This window comes from Lampetra fluviatilis, chromosome 67 (assembly GCF_964198595.1).
Source record: "Lampetra fluviatilis chromosome 67, kcLamFluv1.1, whole genome shotgun sequence".
Lineage (NCBI taxonomy): Eukaryota > Metazoa > Chordata > Hyperoartia > Petromyzontiformes > Petromyzontidae > Lampetra > Lampetra fluviatilis.
This window is the reverse complement of record NC_136341.1, coordinates 1,347,872-1,365,491: the sequence shown is the minus strand read 5'-3', so window position 1 is coordinate 1,365,491 and position 17,620 is coordinate 1,347,872. Positions and strand designations below refer to the sequence as shown.

The 17,620-nt window shown below is 52.8% G+C and overlaps 1 protein-coding gene across 2 annotated transcripts in view; it reads left to right on the top strand.

The window, feature by feature from the left end:
• Nucleotides 1–15,994, top strand: part of LOC144952368 (fibroblast growth factor 14-like) — a 176,832-nt gene extending 160,838 nt beyond the window's left edge. For both annotated transcript variants that reach the window (XM_078882758.1, XM_078882757.1), the window contains exons 3-5: nt 4,635–4,738; nt 13,691–13,889; nt 15,594–15,994. In XM_078882758.1, the coding sequence (XP_078738884.1) occupies nt 4,635–4,738; nt 13,691–13,889; nt 15,594–15,925 (635 nt within the window). In that variant the 3' untranslated portion in view covers nt 15,926–15,994. The remainder of the gene's footprint in view (nt 1–4,634; nt 4,739–13,690; nt 13,890–15,593) is intronic.
• Nucleotides 15,995–17,620: the final 1,626 nt, after the last annotated feature.

Below are 17,620 nucleotides of genomic sequence, written 5' to 3'. Positions count from 1 at the left end.
GTGATGATGATGATGATGGATGATGATGAGTGATGGTAGTGATGATGGTGGTGGTGGTGGTAGTGATGATGATGAATCATGAGAGTGATGGTAGCGATGTGAATTGGTGGTGGCGGTGATCTTTGTGCTACTGGATTCTCTGCGACGCGCCGGTTAATGATGACAGCGCGTGTCACCTTGGCAAGTCACCCCCCACCATCCACCCACTCCACCCCCCACTACACCCCCCACTCCACCCCCCACTACACCCACCCACCCTGCCCCCCACTACACCCACCCACTCCACCCCCTACTACACCCACCCACTCTGCCCCCCACTACACCCACCCTGCCCCCCACTACAACCACCCACTCCACCCCCCACTACACCCACCCACCCTGCCCCCCCACTACACCCACCCACTCCACCCCCCACTACACCCACCCACTCTGCCCCCCACTACACCCACCCTGCCCCCCACTACACCTACCCCCCACTACACCACTCCACCCACCCTGCCACCCACTACACCCACTACACCGTCTCTCTGTGTGTATGTGTGTGCTCTCTGGGTGTGTGTGCTCTGTGTGTGTGTGCTCTGTGTGTGTGTGTGTTCTGTGTGTGTGTGTGCTATGTGTGTGTGTGTGCTATGTGTGTGTGTTCTCTGTGTGTGTGTGCTCTCTGTGTGTGTGTGTGCTCTGTGTGTGCTCTGTGTGTGTGTGTGTGCTCTCTGTGTGTGCTGTGTGTGTGTGTGCTCTGTGTGTGTGTGCTCTGTGTGTGTGTGCTCTGTGTGTGTGTGCTCTGTGTGTGTGTGTGCTGTGTGTGTGTGTGCTCTGTGTGTGTGTGTGCTCTGTGTGTGTGTGTGCTCTGTGTGTGTGTGTGTGCTCTGTGTGTGTGTGTGCTCTGTGTGTGTGTGTGCTCTGTGTGTGTGTGTGCTGTGTGTGTGCTCTGTGTGCTCTGTGTGTGTGTGTGTGCTGTGTGTGTGTGTGTGCTCTGTGTGTGTGTGTGCTCTGTGTGTGTGTGTGCTGTGTGTGTGCTCTGTGTGCTCTGTGTGTGTGTGTGTGTGTGCTCTCTGTGTGTGTGTGTGTGCTCTGTGTGTGTGTGTGCTCTGTGTGTGTGTGTGCTCTGTGTGTGTGTGTGCTGTGTGTGTGCTCTGTGTGCTCTGTGTGTGTGTGTGTGCTCTGTGTGTGTGTGTGCTCTGTGTGTGTGTGTGTGTGCTCTGTGTGTGTGTGCTCTGTGTGTGTGTGTGCTCTGTGTGTGTGTGTGCTGTGTGTGTGCTCTGTGTGCTCTGTGTGTGTGTGTGTGCTGTGTGTGTGTGTGTGTTCTGTGTGTGTGTGTGCTCTGTGTGTGTGTGTTCTGTGTGTGTGTGCTCTGTGTGTGTGTGCTCTGTGTGTGTGTGTGCTCTCTGTGTGTGTGTGTGCTCTGTGTGTGTGCTGTGTGTGTGTGCTCTGTGTGTGTGTGTGCTCTGTGTGTGTGTGTGTGTGCTATGTGTGTGTGTGTGTGCTCTGTGTGTGTGTGTGTTCTGTGTGTGTGCTGTGTGTGTGTGCTATGTGTGTGTGTGTGCTCTGTGTGTGTGTGTGTGCTCTGTGTGTGTGTGTGTGCTGTGTGTGTGTGCTCTGTGTGTGTGTGCTCTGTGTGTGTGTGTGCTATGTGTGTGTGTGTGTGTGCTATGTGTGTGTGTGTGTGCTCTGTGTGTGTGTGTGCTCTGTGTGTGTTCTGTGTGTGTGTGTGTGTGTGTGTTCTGTGTGTGTGTGTGCTCTGTGTGTGTGTGTGTGTGCTCTGTGTGTGTGCTGTGTGTGTGTGTGTGTGCTCTGTGTGTGTGTGTGCTGTGTGTGTGTGTGTGTGCTGTGTGTGTGTGTGTGTGCTATGTGTGTGTGTGTGCTGTGTGTGTGTGTGTGTGCTATGTGTGTGTGCTGTGTGTGTGTGCTCTGTGTGTGTGTGTTCTGTGTGTGTGTGTGTGCTATGTGTGTGTGTGTGCTCTGTGTGTGTGTGTGTTCTGTGTGTGTGCTGTGTGTGTGTGCTCTGTGTGTGTGTGTGTTCTGTGTGTGTGTGTGCTGTGTGTGTGTGTGCTCTGTGTGTGTGCTGTGTGTGTGTGCTCTGTGTGTGTGTGTGTTCTGTGTGTGTGTGTGCTGTGTGTGTGTGTGCTCTGTGTGTGTGCTGTGTGTGTGTGTGCTCTGTGTGTGTGTGTTCTGTGTGTGTGTGTGTGTGCTGTGTGTGTGTGTGCTCTGTGTGTGTGCTGTGCTGTGTGTGTGTGCTCTGTGTGTGTGTGTGTTCTGTGTGTGTGTGTGTGTGCTCTGTGTGTGTGTGTGCTCTGTGTGTGTGTGTGTGTGCTATGTGTGTGTGTGTGTGCTCTGTGTGTGTGTGTGTGCTCTGTGTGTGTGCTCTGTGTGTGTGTGTGTGTGCTCTGTGTGTGTGTGTGCTCTGTGTGTGTGTGTGCTCTGTGTGTGTGTGTGTGCTCTGTGTGTGTGTGTGCTCTGTGTGTGTGTGTGTGTGCTCTGTGTGTGTGTGTGCTCTGTGTGTGTGTGTGTGCTCTGTGTGTGTGTGTGCTCTGTGTGTGTGTGTGTGTGCTCTGTGTGTGTGTGTGCTTTGTGTGTGTGTGTGTGCTCTGTGTGTGTGTGTGTGTGCTCTGTGTGTGTGTGTGCTTTGTGTGTGTGTGTGTGCTCTGTGTGTGTGTGTGCTCTGTGTGTGTGTGTGCTCTGTGTGTGTGTGCTCTGTGTGTGTGTGCTCTGTGTGTGTGTGTGCTCTGTGTGTGTGTGTGCTCTGTGTGTGTGCTGTGTGTGTGTGTGTTCTGTGTGTGTGTGTGCTCTGTGTGTGTGTGTGCTCTGTGTGTGTGTGTGTTCTGTGTGTGTGTGTGTGCTCTGTGTGTGTGTGTGCTCTGTGTGTGTGTGTGCTCTGTGTGTGTGTGCTCTGTGTGTGTGTGTTCTGTGTGTGTGCTCTGTGTGTGTGTGTGCTCTGTGTGTGTGTTCTGTGTGTGTGTGTGCTATGTGTGTGTGCTCTGTGTGTGTGTGTGTTCTGTGTGTGTGTGCTCTGTGTGTGTGTGTGTGTTCTGTGTGTGTGTGCTCTGTGTGTGTGTGTGTGTGTGCTCTGTGTGTGTGTGTGCTATGTGTGTGCTCTGTGTGTGTGTGTTCTGTGTGTGTGTGTGCTCTGTGTGTGTGTGTGTGCTATGTGTGTGTGTGCTCTGTGTGTGTGTGTGTGCTCTGTGTGTGTGTGTGCTATGTGTGTGCTCTGTGTGTGTGTGTGTGTTCTGTGTGTGCTCTGTGTGTGTGTGTGTGTGCTCTGTGTGTGTGCTCTGTGTGTGTGCTGTGTGTGTGTGTGTGCTCTGTGTGTGTGTGCTCTGTGTGTGTGTGTGCTCTGTGTGTGTGTGTGCTCTGTGTGTGTGTGTGCTCTGTGTGTGTGTGCTCTGTGTGTGTGTGCTCTGTGTGTGTGTGTGCTCTGTGTGTGTGTGCTCTGTGTGTGTGTGCTCTGTGTGTGTGTGTGTGTGTATCTGTGTGTGTGTGTGCTCTGTGTGTGTGTGCTCTGTGTGTGTGTGCTCTGTGTGTGTGTGTGTCTCTGTGTGTGTGTGTGCTCTGTGTGTGTGTGCTCTGTGTGTGTGTGCTCTGTGTGTGTGTGTGCTCTGTGTGTGTGTGTGCTCTGTGTGTGTGTGTGTTCTGTGTGTGTGTGCTCTGTGTGTGTGTGTGTGCTCTGTGTGTGTGTGTGTGCTCTGTGTGTGTGTGTGCTCTGTGTGTGTGTGTGCTCTGTGTGTGTGTGCTCTGTGCGTGTGTGTGTGTGCTCTGTGTGTGTGTGTGCTCTGTGTGTGTGTGTGTTCTGTGTGTGTGTGTGCTATGTGTGTGCTCTGTGTGTGTGTGTGTTCTGTGTGTCTGTGTGTTCTGTGTGTGTGTGTGTGTGTTCTGTGTGTGTGTTGTGTGTGTGTGTGCTCTGTGTGTGTGCTCTGTGTGTGTGCGCGCTTTCTGTGTGTGTGTGTGCTCTGTGTGTGTGCTCTGTGTGTGTGTGTGTGCTCTGTGTGTGTGTGCTGTGTGTGTGTGTGTGCGCGCTTTCTGTTTGTGTGTGCTCTGTGTGTGTGCTCTGTGTGTGTGCGCGCTTTCTGTGTGTGTGTGCTGTGTGTGTGTGTGTGCGCGCTTTCTGTTTGTGTGTGCTCTGTGTGTGTGCTCTGTGTGTGTGTGCTCTTTGTGTGTGCTCTGTGTGTGTGTGTGTGCTCTGTGTGTGTGTGCTCTGTGTGTGTGTGTGTGTGCTCTGTGTGTGTGTGTGTGTGCTATGTGTGTGCTCTGTGTGTGTGTGTGCTCTGTGTGTGCTATGTGTGTGTGTGTTCTGTGTGTGTGCTCTGTGTGTGTGTGTGTGCTCTGTGTGTGTGTGTGCTCTGTGTGTGTGTGTTCTCTGTGTGTGTGTTCTGTGTGTGTATGTGCACTCTTTGTGTGTGCTCTGTGTGTGTGTGCTCTGTGTGTGTGTGTGCTCTGTGTGTGTGTGTGCTCTGTGTGTGTGTGTGCTCTGTGTGTGTGTGTGTGTGCTCTGTGTGTGCAGCGCTCTTTAACCTGATCCCCTGTCTGTGTGTGTGTGTGTGCTCTGTGTGTGTGTGTGTGCTCTGTGTGTGTGTGTGCTCTGTGTGTGTGTGTTCTGTGTGTGTGCTCTGTGTGTGTGTGTGTGTGCTCTGTGTGTGCAGCGCTCTTTAACCTGATCCCCGTGGGTCTGCGCGTCGTCGCCATCCAGGGAGTGAAGTCCGGCCTCTACATCGCCATGAACGTCAGCGGCTTCCTCTACACCTCGGTGCGGGGGGGGCACGGGGGCAGGCATCACCACCACCACCACCACCACAGCCACCACCACAGCCACCACCACAGCCACCACCACCAACCACAGCGATCACCACAGCCACCACCACCACCACGACAGCCACCAACACAACAACAACAACCGCCATTCGCCACTAATTGGCGGTGACGTCACCACGACGCTTGTGCCAGGCCATGTGCACCTTGAGGCCACGTGAAGTGTCGAACGCCCGCTGGCAGGAGGTCACGGGGCAGACCCAGCAGGTGCCACGGGTCGACTGACCGAGATGACCGAGATGACTGGCTGATGCACCACCTGTGCCCCCTACTGTGCCAACTTGCTGTGCTTTAGCCACCCGGCGCTCCGCTCGTTGTTGTGAGCGTCGCTCCTCCGCCCTCCGATGTTGCTGGAGGGCGACTGCCTACAAAATACCCAGGCAGGTGCTTAGTTTTGGTGGGGCTGATGGTAAGGCCCCACCTCTTAGTGGCACGCTCCAGTTTCAGCAGCAGCGCCTCCAACTCCTCTGAATTAGCGGCAATTACCAGATCATCGGCATAGATAACGTGGTTGACCAATAGGGAGCCATCCCTTGACCACACCCGGGCATCGATCAGCCTCCCATTATATCTGTACCAGATGGAAATTCCTCCGGTACAGGCATCAAGGGCTTCACGTGGTCGAAAAATATGTTAAATAATGTTGGAGCCAGAAGACATCCCTGTCGCACCCCAAGGTGAACAGGGAATGGCTCCGACTCCCGACCACATAGTTTTGCCCGGGCCCGCTCACCATCATGAAGGTCCTTAATGATCGTGAGCAGAGGGTCAGGGACTCCAAAAGCAAGAAGCACAACCCAGAGCCCAGGCCTACTGATGGTATCATAGGCCTTGACCAGGTCAATAAAGCAGAGATGTAGGTCTTGTCGGAATTCCCTACACCTCTGCCGTAGCAAACAGACAGAAAATATGGCATCTGTGCAGGACCACCCTTTCCTGAAATCACATTGGGGCTCCGCAAACCTCTCCTCAGCGTGCCTAGCAAGGCGATGTTGAATAATCCTTGCCAGGACCTTTCCCGGCACACTGAGGAGTGAGATGCCCCTGTAGTTGTCACAGTCTTTAAGAAGGGGGACCACAAGGGCATCCTTCCAATCCTGCGGAACCCGTCCAGTGGTCCAGACTGTTGTTATGATGTCATGTAGAGCAGTCTGTGCACAAACGCCACCCTCCTTCAAAGTGGTCATCCCCACTTTGTCCCACGATGTTTTCCATGCCGAGGGATTTCCCCTCCCCCAGGACTTCATAGAAATACTCAGCAAATCTGCAAACCTGCTCCTGGGGGTCGGAGATTGGATCACCGTTTTTCCCCCCTAATGATGGTGATAGGTGTGGCGCTGCAGGTTACTTTTTTTGATGGAGTTAAATAGTGATTTGTGATCGTGGGCCACTGAGGCAGACTCCATCTTCTCAGCAACCCGCGACCACCACCCATCCTTGCAGCGCCTCACGGCTCTCCGAACCTCCGAGCGAAGGCTGCGGTAAGCCTCCTCATTCTCTGATGTGGGACGCTGTAGACCAGGGGTCCTCAAACGTTTTAAACAGGGGGCCAGTGCACTGTCCCTCAGACCGTTGGAGGGCCGGACTATAGTTAAAAAAAACTATGAACAAATTCCTCTGCACACTGCATATATCTTATTTTGAAGTGAAGAAACTAAACGGGAACAAATACAATATTTAAAATGAAGAACAAGTAAAGTTAAATCAACAAACTTGCCAGTATTTTAATGAGAACTATGGGCCTGCTTTTGGCTAATGAGATGGCCAATGTCCGGTTCCATATGTGTCACTGCTAGTCGTAACAAGTGATGCAAGTGTGCATCCCTTAGTCTAGATCTGGTTGGAGATTTCAAATGTTTCATTCTGGAAAAAGTTTGTTCACAGACATAAGCGCTGCCAAAGATGGTTGCCATTTTGAGTGCATGGTTCCTGAGATGAGGATACGTCTCAGAGGGGAGAGATGCAGAGAAATTATGAAGGCTGCTTGACTTGAATGCGTCTTTCAGAGAGTCACAATTCTGCAGTTCAGCCAGTTCCATTTGGTAAATTGTATCCACATTTTCAATGTCAATAGAAAATGGGTTACGGAAAAGCTGTATGTCATGTTCATGGAGATGAAGCTCTTTAAATCTAAATTGGAACTCCTTTTGCAATTTTTCCAGTGAATCCACACATGTTTTGTTTGGGAATGCAACCAATGGTTTTTCCGCTAACAGATTTTGAGTTGTGGGGAGATGGCAGAAGTTTTCCTCCTTCACTTGTTTGATGAAGAGGCCTAATTATTTCAAATGCTTTGACATGTGATTGCATATCACAGATGAGCTTCCCCTTTCCTGTTGAGTAGCTCTGTTACATCTGTCAGAAAGGCAAGGTGCCATTTCCATTCTGCATCATTGAGCTCTGGTACTTCTTTGTTTTTTGAAAACAGAAAAGCTGTAACCTGTGGAAGTCATAGAAACGTTTCAAAACTCTCCCTCGACTCAGCCAACGGACTTCTGTGTGGTACAGAACATCTTCATAGTCAACATTTAGCTCAGACAGAAATTCCTGAAATTGTCTGTGGTTTAGTGCATGAGCTCTAATGAAGTTAACAGAGTCCCACTTCAGAGATTTACTACACAGCGCTTGTTGGTGGATGAGGCAGTGTATGGCTATTGGATGAGAATGGTTATGTTTGTCCATCTTTTGGTTAATGCGAGCAAATACTCATTTCTTAGACCCCACCATGCTAGGCAGAGGTGTGGACTCGAGTCATGTGACTTGGACTCGAGTCAGACTCGAGTCATGAATTTGATGACTTGCGACTCGACTTGGACTTGCATAACAATGACTTTGTCCCACCTATGAGATGTGGACTCGAGTCATGTGACTTGGACTCGAGTCAGACTCGAGTCATGAATTTGATGACTTGCGACTCGACTTGGACTTGCATAACAATGACTTTGTCCCACCTATGAGATGTGGACTCGAGTCATGTGACTTGGACTCGAGTCAGACTCGAGTCATGAATTTGATGACTTGCGACTCGACTTGGACTTGCATAACAATGACTTTGTCCCACCTATGAGATGTGGACTCGAGTCATGTGACTTGGACTCGAGTCAGACTCGAGTCATGAATTTGATGACTTGCGACTCGACTTGGACTTGCATAACAATGACTTTGTCCCACCTATGAGATGTGGACTCGAGTCATGTGACTTGGACTCGAGTCAGACTCGAGTCATGAATTTGATGACTTGCGACTCGACTTGGACTTGCATAACAATGACTTTGTCCCACCTATGAGATGTGGACTCGAGTCATGTGACTTGGACTCGAGTCAGACTCGAGTCATGAATTTGATGACTTGCGACTCGACTTGGACTTGCATAACAATGACTTTGTCCCACCTATGAGATGTGGACTCGAGTCATGTGACTTGGACTCGAGTCAGACTCGAGTCATGAATTTGATGACTTGCGACTCGACTTGGACTTGCATAACAATGACTTTGTCCCACCTATGAGATGTGGACTCGAGTCATGTGACTTGGACTCGAGTCAGACTCGAGTCATGAATTTGATGACTTGCGACTCGACTTGGACTTGCATAACAATGACTTTGTCCCACCTATGAGATGTGGACTCGAGTCATGTGACTTGGACTCGAGTCAGACTCGAGTCATGAATTTGATGACTTGCGACTCGACTTGGACTTGCATAACAATGACTTTGTCCCACCTATGAGATGTGGACTCGAGTCATGTGACTTGGACTCGAGTCAGACTCGAGTCATGAATTTGATGACTTGCGACTCGACTTGGACTTGCATAACAATGACTTTGTCCCACCTATGAGATGTGGACTCGAGTCATGTGACTTGGACTCGAGTCAGACTCGAGTCATGAATTTGATGACTTGCGACTCGACTTGGACTTGCATAACAATGACTTTGTCCCACCTATGAGATGTGGACTCGAGTCATGTGACTTGGACTCGAGTCAGACTCGAGTCATGAATTTGATGACTTGCGACTCGACTTGGACTTGCATAACAATGACTTTGTCCCACCTCTGAGATGTGGACTCGAGTCATGTGACTTGGACTCGAGTCAGACTCGAGTCATGAATTTGATGACTTGCGACTCGACTTGGACTTGCATAACAATGACTTTGTCCCACCTATGAGATGTGGACTCGAGTCATGTGACTTGGACTCGAGTCAGACTCGAGTCATGAATTTGATGACTTGCGACTCGACTTGGACTTGCATAACAATGACTTTGTCCCACCTATGAGATGTGGACTCGAGTCATGTGACTTGGACTCGAGTCAGACTCGAGTCATGAATTTGATGACTTGCGACTCGACTTGGACTTGCATAACAATGACTTTGTCCCACCTATGAGATGTGGACTCGAGTCATGTGACTTGGACTCGAGTCAGACTCGAGTCATGAATTTGATGACTTGCGACTCGACTTGGACTTGCATAACAATGACTTTGTCCCACCTATGAGATGTGGACTCGAGTCATGTGACTTGGACTCGAGTCAGACTCGAGTCATGAATTTGATGACTTGCGACTCGACTTGGACTTGCATAACAATGACTTTGTCCCACCTATGAGATGTGGACTCGAGTCATGTGACTTGGACTCGAGTCAGACTCGAGTCATGAATTTGATGACTTGCGACTCGACTTGGACTTGCATAACAATGACTTTGTCCCACCTATGATGCTAGGAGCACCATCAGTTGTCACACTGGCTAGTTTAGCCCAGTTCAGCTCCAAACCATTCACAGTTTGGCAAACCTTTTCATAGATATCCTCTCCTGTAATTGTTCCTTTGATGCTTTGCAGTGCAGCAAGCTCTTCTGTGACTTCGAAATAGTCATTCGACCCACGAATAAAAATTAGAAGTTGTGCAGAATCACGAACATCATTGCTTTCGTCGAGTGCCGAGGAAAAATAGGAAAGTTTGTTTGCGGAGTTTTGCAAATGCTGATGCAAATTGTCTCCCATTTCTTCAATCCTCCGTGTAATTGTAGGTCCTGAAAGACTCACTGCACTAAATAAATCGGCCTTCTCTGGACACATCTATTTGGCAACAGAAAGAAGGCATCCTTTAACAAATTCTCCCTCCACGAATGGTCTGCCAGTGCACGCTATTAGCTTGGCAACTTGCAAACTTGCTCGCAGTGACGACATATTTAGCCGAGTTGTTAATGTATTTTTCATTTTTAATATTTTATCTTTTCTCACTTCTCCGACCAAACAATCATATTTATATTTATGTTGAGTTTCATAGTGTCGACGTAAATTGTATTCTTTGAACACAGACACTATATTCTGGCATATCAGACACACAGCTCTTTCCTTGTACTGGATGAAAAAGTAATCATAAGTCCACTGTTTTTTGAATATCCTACACTCTGAGTCAAATGTTCTCTTTCTTGACATCATTGTTTCCTAGGGAGTCAAAATTGCTATTAGTAAAATACCAATATATATACAGCGCTACAAAAACAATATACCAGCAATAACTTTGCCCACACAGAGACATACAGACTGCACTGCCCATCAATGCAGTCTGATTGGGGGAACTCCGCTTTTACCCCAGGCTCACACTGGTGCGGGTGCCATTAAAAAGTTAACTACACCTTAATTCTAGATTTGAAGCTTTCGTGACTGCAAAGAATCATCTTCTTAGTTTTTTTTTTTTTAGGTTTTTTTCGGTAAAGTCACGTAGAAAGTAAAATAAAATAAAAACAAAAATCACGACGTTTCGGAGGCAACACAAGTCTCCGTCATCAGGTGGGACCGTCACAGCCAGATTAGCTGTATCAAGCTACACCTGCAGTTTTGTTCACAGATCGCAGTGCGATCTGCGAACTCGCATAGGAATCTGATCGCATGGGGGAGAAGACCCATGCGATCCGATTCCACTGCAGGAAAAAAGAAGGCACATGTGCCTTTTTTCTTCCGAATCTAATGCAAGTTCAGCCATACAAGCACATGGCTGAACTCGCACTGCTCAGAGATCGCAACAGTATGAACCGGGGCTTACACAACATACAACATATATAACCTCATACAACTGAATAGCAATCAGAATATAAATGCACTTACTGTCATTTAAATTGGGTTTCCTACTCCTTGGCTGTCTGTCACTGACCAGCACGGGAAAACAGCAGGCAGCCCCTCCAGAGATCAGAGATCACTCTGTTATTACCCCTCTATCATTTACTCAGCACACAGGAATATCACTGGGAGTGGAGCCGAGGGGCAAGTGAGGGAGCTGAGGGAGGGAGAGCCAGTCAAGCGCAGCCAGGGGAGGGCTGGCAGCCTTAGGCCTGGGGGGCAAGTCCAGTCAATTGGCCCATTGAACCATTCACCAGCGCAGCCCAATGAGTGCCCACCGCCGCAGCTCAATCAGTGCTCGCCACCGCAGCCCAATCAGTGCCCACCACTGCAGCCCAATGAGTGCTCACCAGCGCAGCCCAATTAGTGACCATGGGCCGGATAAATGCCCTCGGTGGGCCGCATGTGGCCCGCGGGCCGTAGTTTGAGGACCCCTGCTGTAGACGATGAGAGTGGGCCTGTCGCTTTTTATCAGCCAGCTTGAACACCTCCTCTGTCAGCCAGGGTCTCCGGGGAGGTCTGGACCGTGTACCCAAAGCAGCCATTGCAGCTGCCTGAGTCAAAGTCCTAAACCTCGCCCATTTCACCTTGACATCTGGAGGAGTGGGGGACGATGCCAACCCAGCTGCAAGCGATGATGAAATTCTCGCTTGCAACTTTCATCAGCTAGCTGAGACCAGGCCACCTTAGATTTGAATGGGGTCCTGGGTGTACACCCACCATCGGAGTGGAAGAATGGCAGGCGCATCTTACAGATGACTAGTCGATGGTCAGAGGGCAGATCAGCTCCACGGTAGGTCCTGGTGTCAAGGACATAGGCCCGCATCCGCAGTTCCGTCACTATGTAGTCCAGCAGATGTTCTTGGTTGGACCCGGCATGCATCCATGATGTTGTGTGGATGCGCCGATGCCGGAACAGCGACCAACACCACAGCCACCACAACCACCACCGCCACCACCACGACAGCCACCACCAACACAGCCCCCACCACCACCACACCCACCAACACCATAGCCACCACTACTACCACTACAGCACCACTACCACCACCACACCCACCACAGCCACCACTACCACCACCACAGCCACCACTACCACCACCGCCACCACCACGACAGCCACCAACACCACAGCCAGCACTACTACCACCACAGCACCACTACCACCACCACCACAGCCACCACCACAGCCACCACCACAGCCACCACTACTACCACCGCCATCACCACGACAGCCACCAACACCACAGCCAGCACTACTACCACCACAGCACACCTACCACCACCACCACACCCACCACAGCCACCACCACAGCCACCACTACCACCACCGCCACCACCACGACAGCCACCAACACCACAGCCAGCACTACTACCACCACAGCACCACTACCACCACCACCACCACACCCACCACAGCCACCACCACAGCCACCACTACCACCACCGCCACCACCACGACAGCCACCAACACCACAGCCAGCACTACTACCACCACAGCACCACTACCACCACCACCACACCCACCACAGCCACCACTACCACCACCACAGCCACCACTACCACCACCACCACCACCATGACAGCCACCAACACCACAGCCAGCACTACTACCACCACAGCACCACTACCACCACCACCACACCCACCACAGCCACCACCACAGCCACCACTACCACCACCGCCACCACCACGACAGCCACCAACACCACAGCCAGCACTACTACCACCACAGCACCACTACCACCACCACCACACCCACCACAGCCACCACTACCACCACCACAGCCACCACTACCACCACACCCACCACCACCACACCCACCACCACCGCCACCACCACAGCCACCACCACACCCACCACCACCACACCCACCACCACCATACCCACCACCACAACACCCACCACCACTACCACCACCACACCCACCACCACCACCGCCACCACCACAGCCACCACCACAGCCACCACCACAGCCACCACCACACCCACCACCACCACACCCACCACCACAGCCACCACCACAGCCACCACCACAGCCACCACCACCACACCCACCACCACAACACCCACCACCACTACCACCACCACATCCACTACCACCACACCCACCACCACCACACCCACCACCACAGCCACCACCACAGCCACCACCACCACACCCACCACCACAACACCCACCACCACTACCACCACCACTACCACCACCACATCCACTACCACCACACCCACCACCACCACACCCACCACCACAGCCACCACCACAGCCACCACCACCACACCCACCACCACAACACCCACCACCACTACCACCACCACATCCACTACCACCACACCCACCACCACCACACCCACCACCACAGCCACCACCACAGCCACCACCACCACACCCACCACCACAACACCCACCACCACTACCACCACCACTACCACCACCACATCCACTACCACCACACCCACCACCACCACACCCACCACCACAGCCACCACCACAGCCACCACCACCACACCCACCACCACAACACCCACCACCACTACCACCACCACATCCACTACCACCACACCCACCACCACCACACCCACCACCACAGCCACCACCACAGCCACCACCACCACACCCACCACCACAACACCCACCACCACTACCACCACCACATCCACCACCACCACAGCCACCACCACAGCCACCACCGCCCGACACAAGCAGCACCACCGTTATTCAACTGACGCGCCACGGTGCGTCCCCCCCCTCCCCCCACGTGATCAGGAGCGCTTCACCCCGGAGTGCCGCTTCAAGGAGTCGGTGTACCAGAACTACTACGTCATCTACGCCTCCACCCTCTACAAGCAGCATGAGTCGGGCCGCTCCTGGTTCCTGGGCCTGGGCAAGGATGGCGGCCCCATGAAGGGGAATCACGTGAAGAAGACTAAGCCCTGCGCACACTTCCTGCCCAAGCCCATCGAAGGTGGCCGCACCACCGTGTGGGGGCTGGGTGGGGGGTCACGCCTCTCTGTATGGGCAGTGATGAGTCTATGGTGTTGAGTCTATGGTATTGAGTAAATGGTGCAGTGATGAGTCTATGGTGTTGAGTCTATGGTGTTGAGTCTATGGTGTTGAGTAAATGGTGCAGTGATGAGTCTATGGTGATGAGTCTATGGTGTTGAGTCTATGGTGTTGAGTCTATGGTGTTGAGTCTATGGTGTTGAGTAAATGGTGCAGTGTTGAGTCTATGGTGTTGAGTCTATGGTGTTGAGTCTATGGTGTTGAGTCTATGGTGTTGAGTAAATGGTGCAGTGTTGAGTCTATGGTGATGAGTCTATGGTGTTGAGTCTATGGTGTTGAGTCTATGGTGTTGAGTAAATGGTGCAGTGTTGAGTCTATGGTGATGAGTCTATGGTGTTGAGTCTATGGTGTTGAGTCTATGGTGTTGAGTAAATGGTGCAGTGATGAGTCTATGGTGATGAGTCTATGGTGTTGAGTCTATGGTGTTGAGTCTATGGTGTTGAGTCTATGGTGTTGAGTAAATGGTGCAGTGTTGAGTCTATGGTGTTGAGTCTATGGTGTTGAGTCTATGGTGTTGAGTAAATGGTGCAGTGTTGAGTCTATGGTGATGAGTCTATGGTGTTGAGTCTATGGTGCAGTGATGAGTCTATGGTGTTGAGTCTGTGGTGCAGTGATGAGTCTATGGTGTTGAGTCTATGGTGTTGAGTCTATGGTGTTGAGTCTATGGTGTTGAGTAAATGGTGATGAGTCTATGGTGATGAGTCTGTGGGCAGTGTTGAGTCTATGGTGTTGAGTAAATGGTGTTGAGTCTATGGTGATGAGTCTATGGTGTTGAGTCTATGGTGTTGAGTAAATGGTGCAGTGTTGAGTCTATGGTGATGAGTCTATGGTGTTGAGTCTATGGTGCAGTGATGAGTCTATGGTGTTGAGTCTGTGGTGCAGTGATGAGTCTATGGTGATGAGTCTATGGTGTTGAGTCTATGGGCAGTGTTGAGTCTATGGTGTTGAGTCTATGGTGTTGAGTCTATGGTGATGAGTCTATGGTGATGAGTCTGTGGGCAGTGTTGAGTCTATTGGTCACTGCACGGTGACAATGAGGCTGTACGTGTAGGCCCTGGGTTGTTGGCTGTCGTTTGTACCGCGACGATTCCGGCAGGAGGGAGGGGACTGACGGTGAGGTTGTAGCGTTGAGTCTGTAGGTCTCTGCGCGAGTGTGTGGGTCTACGCGAGTACATGGGCAGCGATGTACGTCGGTGCGTATGTTGAACTTCTTTTGCGCTGGACGTAGCCAATCGTATCGACTGCCCGCTGAGTTCCCCCTGTCCGCTGCCACTTGTTGAGTTTCGTTTGAGGGGAATGTGGCGGTAGGTGAACCACGTTGTACCGCTAAGACACCCTCCAATCACTCCTTCTGTCCCTCCCATCCCTCCGTCCCCCTCCCATCTCTCTCATCCGTTCAATCCCTTGAATCCCTCCCATTGCTCCCTCCTTGGTCCCCCCTCTCTCCACTCCCTTCCTCCCTCCATTCCTCCTATCCCTCCTGCCCTTCCCATCCCTGTCTCTCTCCCCCTCCCATCACCCCCCATCGCTCCCTCCCTCCCTCCCTCCCTACTCTCCCTCCCCTCTCCCCCCCCCCCACCGCTCACTCCACCCCCACCCCCCACAGTGGCCATGTACCGCGAGCCGTCGCTGCACAACCTGGGCGAGTCTCCGTGGACCTCCCGCGGGGGCACCAAGGCCACAGGGACGCCCGTGGCCATGAACGGCGGCAATACGGCGGCGGCGGCGGCGACCGGCGTTCCCACCGGCACCACCGGCACCACGGGGGCCACGGGGGTCTCCGTGCCGGGGGCCACCGTGACTGCGGGGGCCTCGTCGTCGGCCCAAGCGGGCGGCCGGGCAGCTGCCGGAGCCGCCGCCGCCGGCAAATTGAGCAGCAAGGCTGCCGGGAACGCCAAACTCGTCGGCAAGACGAGCACCGCTAGCGCGGCGACGTAGTGGGAGGGGGGGGGGCGACCGCACGGACCCCCACCCCCCCCACCCCCCCCCGCAGTTTATGAACTGCCCCCCCCCACCCCTTACACCCCCCCACCACCCCCCCACCACCCCCCCACCACCCCCACTCCCCACCATCGTGGATTATTTTTTTCTCAGGCATTCGTAACTGGAACAAACCAAACGCGGAATTGGTTGGGGAGGGGGGTTGGTGGGTGGGTGGGTGAGTGGGTGGGTGGTGGGTGTTGGGTGGTGGGTGGGTGGTTGGTGGGTTGTGGGCGGAGGGTGGGTGGTGGGTGGGTGGTGGGTGTTGGGTGGTGGGTGGGTGGTGGGTGGGTTGTGGGCGGAGGGTGGGTGGTGGGTGGGTGGGTGGTGGGTGTTGGGTGGTGGGTGGGTTGTGGGTGGAGGGTGGGTGGTGGGTGGGTGGTGGGTTTTTCGTGGGTGGTGGGTGGATGGTGGGTGGATGGTGGGTGGTGGGTGGGTGGGTGCCGGACTGCTGGAATCGGAGTGGGAGGGGAGGGGGTGGCCGGCCTCTGATTGGATGGCGGTGGACGGGAGAGGAGGGGGAAGGGTGGGTCAGACGACTCACGGTGGATCGTGGGTTGTGATGAGTGGGACACGTGTGTGGGTTATGATGGGTGGGACACGTGTGTGTGTTGTGATGGGTGGGACGCGTGTGTGTGTTGTCATGGGTGGGACACGTGTATGTGTGTGTGTCGGGGTTGTCATGGGTGGGACACGCGTGTGTGTTGTGATGGGTGGGACGCGTGTGTGTGTTGTCATGGGTGGGACACGTGTATGTGTGTGTGTCGGGGTTGTCATGGGTGGGACACGCGTGTGTGTGTAAGGGTTGTAATGGATGGGACATGCATGTGTGTGTGTGTGTAGGGAGAAGGACAGGTCACCCAAGATGGGCATTGGAGTGGCACCCAGAGGTCACGGTGGTGGTGGTGATCATGGTGGTGGTGGTGATCGTGGTGATGGTGGTGGTGGTGATCGTGGTGGTGGTGGTGGTGGTGGTGATCATAGTGATGGTGGTGGTGATCGTGGTGATGGTGGTTGTGGTGATCGTGGTGGTGGTGGTTGTGGTGTTGAGTATATGGGCAGTGTTGAGTCTATGGTGCAGTGTTGAGTCTATGGGCAGTGTTGAGTCTATGGTGCAGTGTTGAGTCTATGGTGCGGTGTTGAGTCTATGGGGCAGTGTTGAGTCTATGGTGCAGTGTTGAGTCTATGGTGCGGTGTTGAGTCTATGGGGCAGTGTTGAGTCTATGGGGCAGTGTTGAGTCTATGGTGCAGTGTTGAGTCTATGGTGCAGTGTTGAGTCTGTGGTGCGGTGTTGAGTCTATGGGGCAGTGTTGAGTCTATGGTGCAGTGTTGAGTCTATGGTGCGGTGTTGAGTCTATGGGGCAGTGTTGAGTCTATGGGGCAGTGTTGAGTCTATGGGGCAGTGTTGAGTCTATGGTGCAGTGTTGAGTCTATGGTGCAGTGTTGAGTCTATGGGGCAGTGTTGAGTCTATGGGTAACAGCTTACCAGGCGAGGTAGTTAACATCTCCTAGCCACCCTGATGATGATGAGAGACAGACGCAGACTCCAAATATACAGCAGCAGCAGCAGGCATCGCCAGGGTCAGGATCGAACCCACGACCTCCTGTACACCAGGCGAGGTAGTTAACATCTCCTAGCCACCGCGGCCCCCA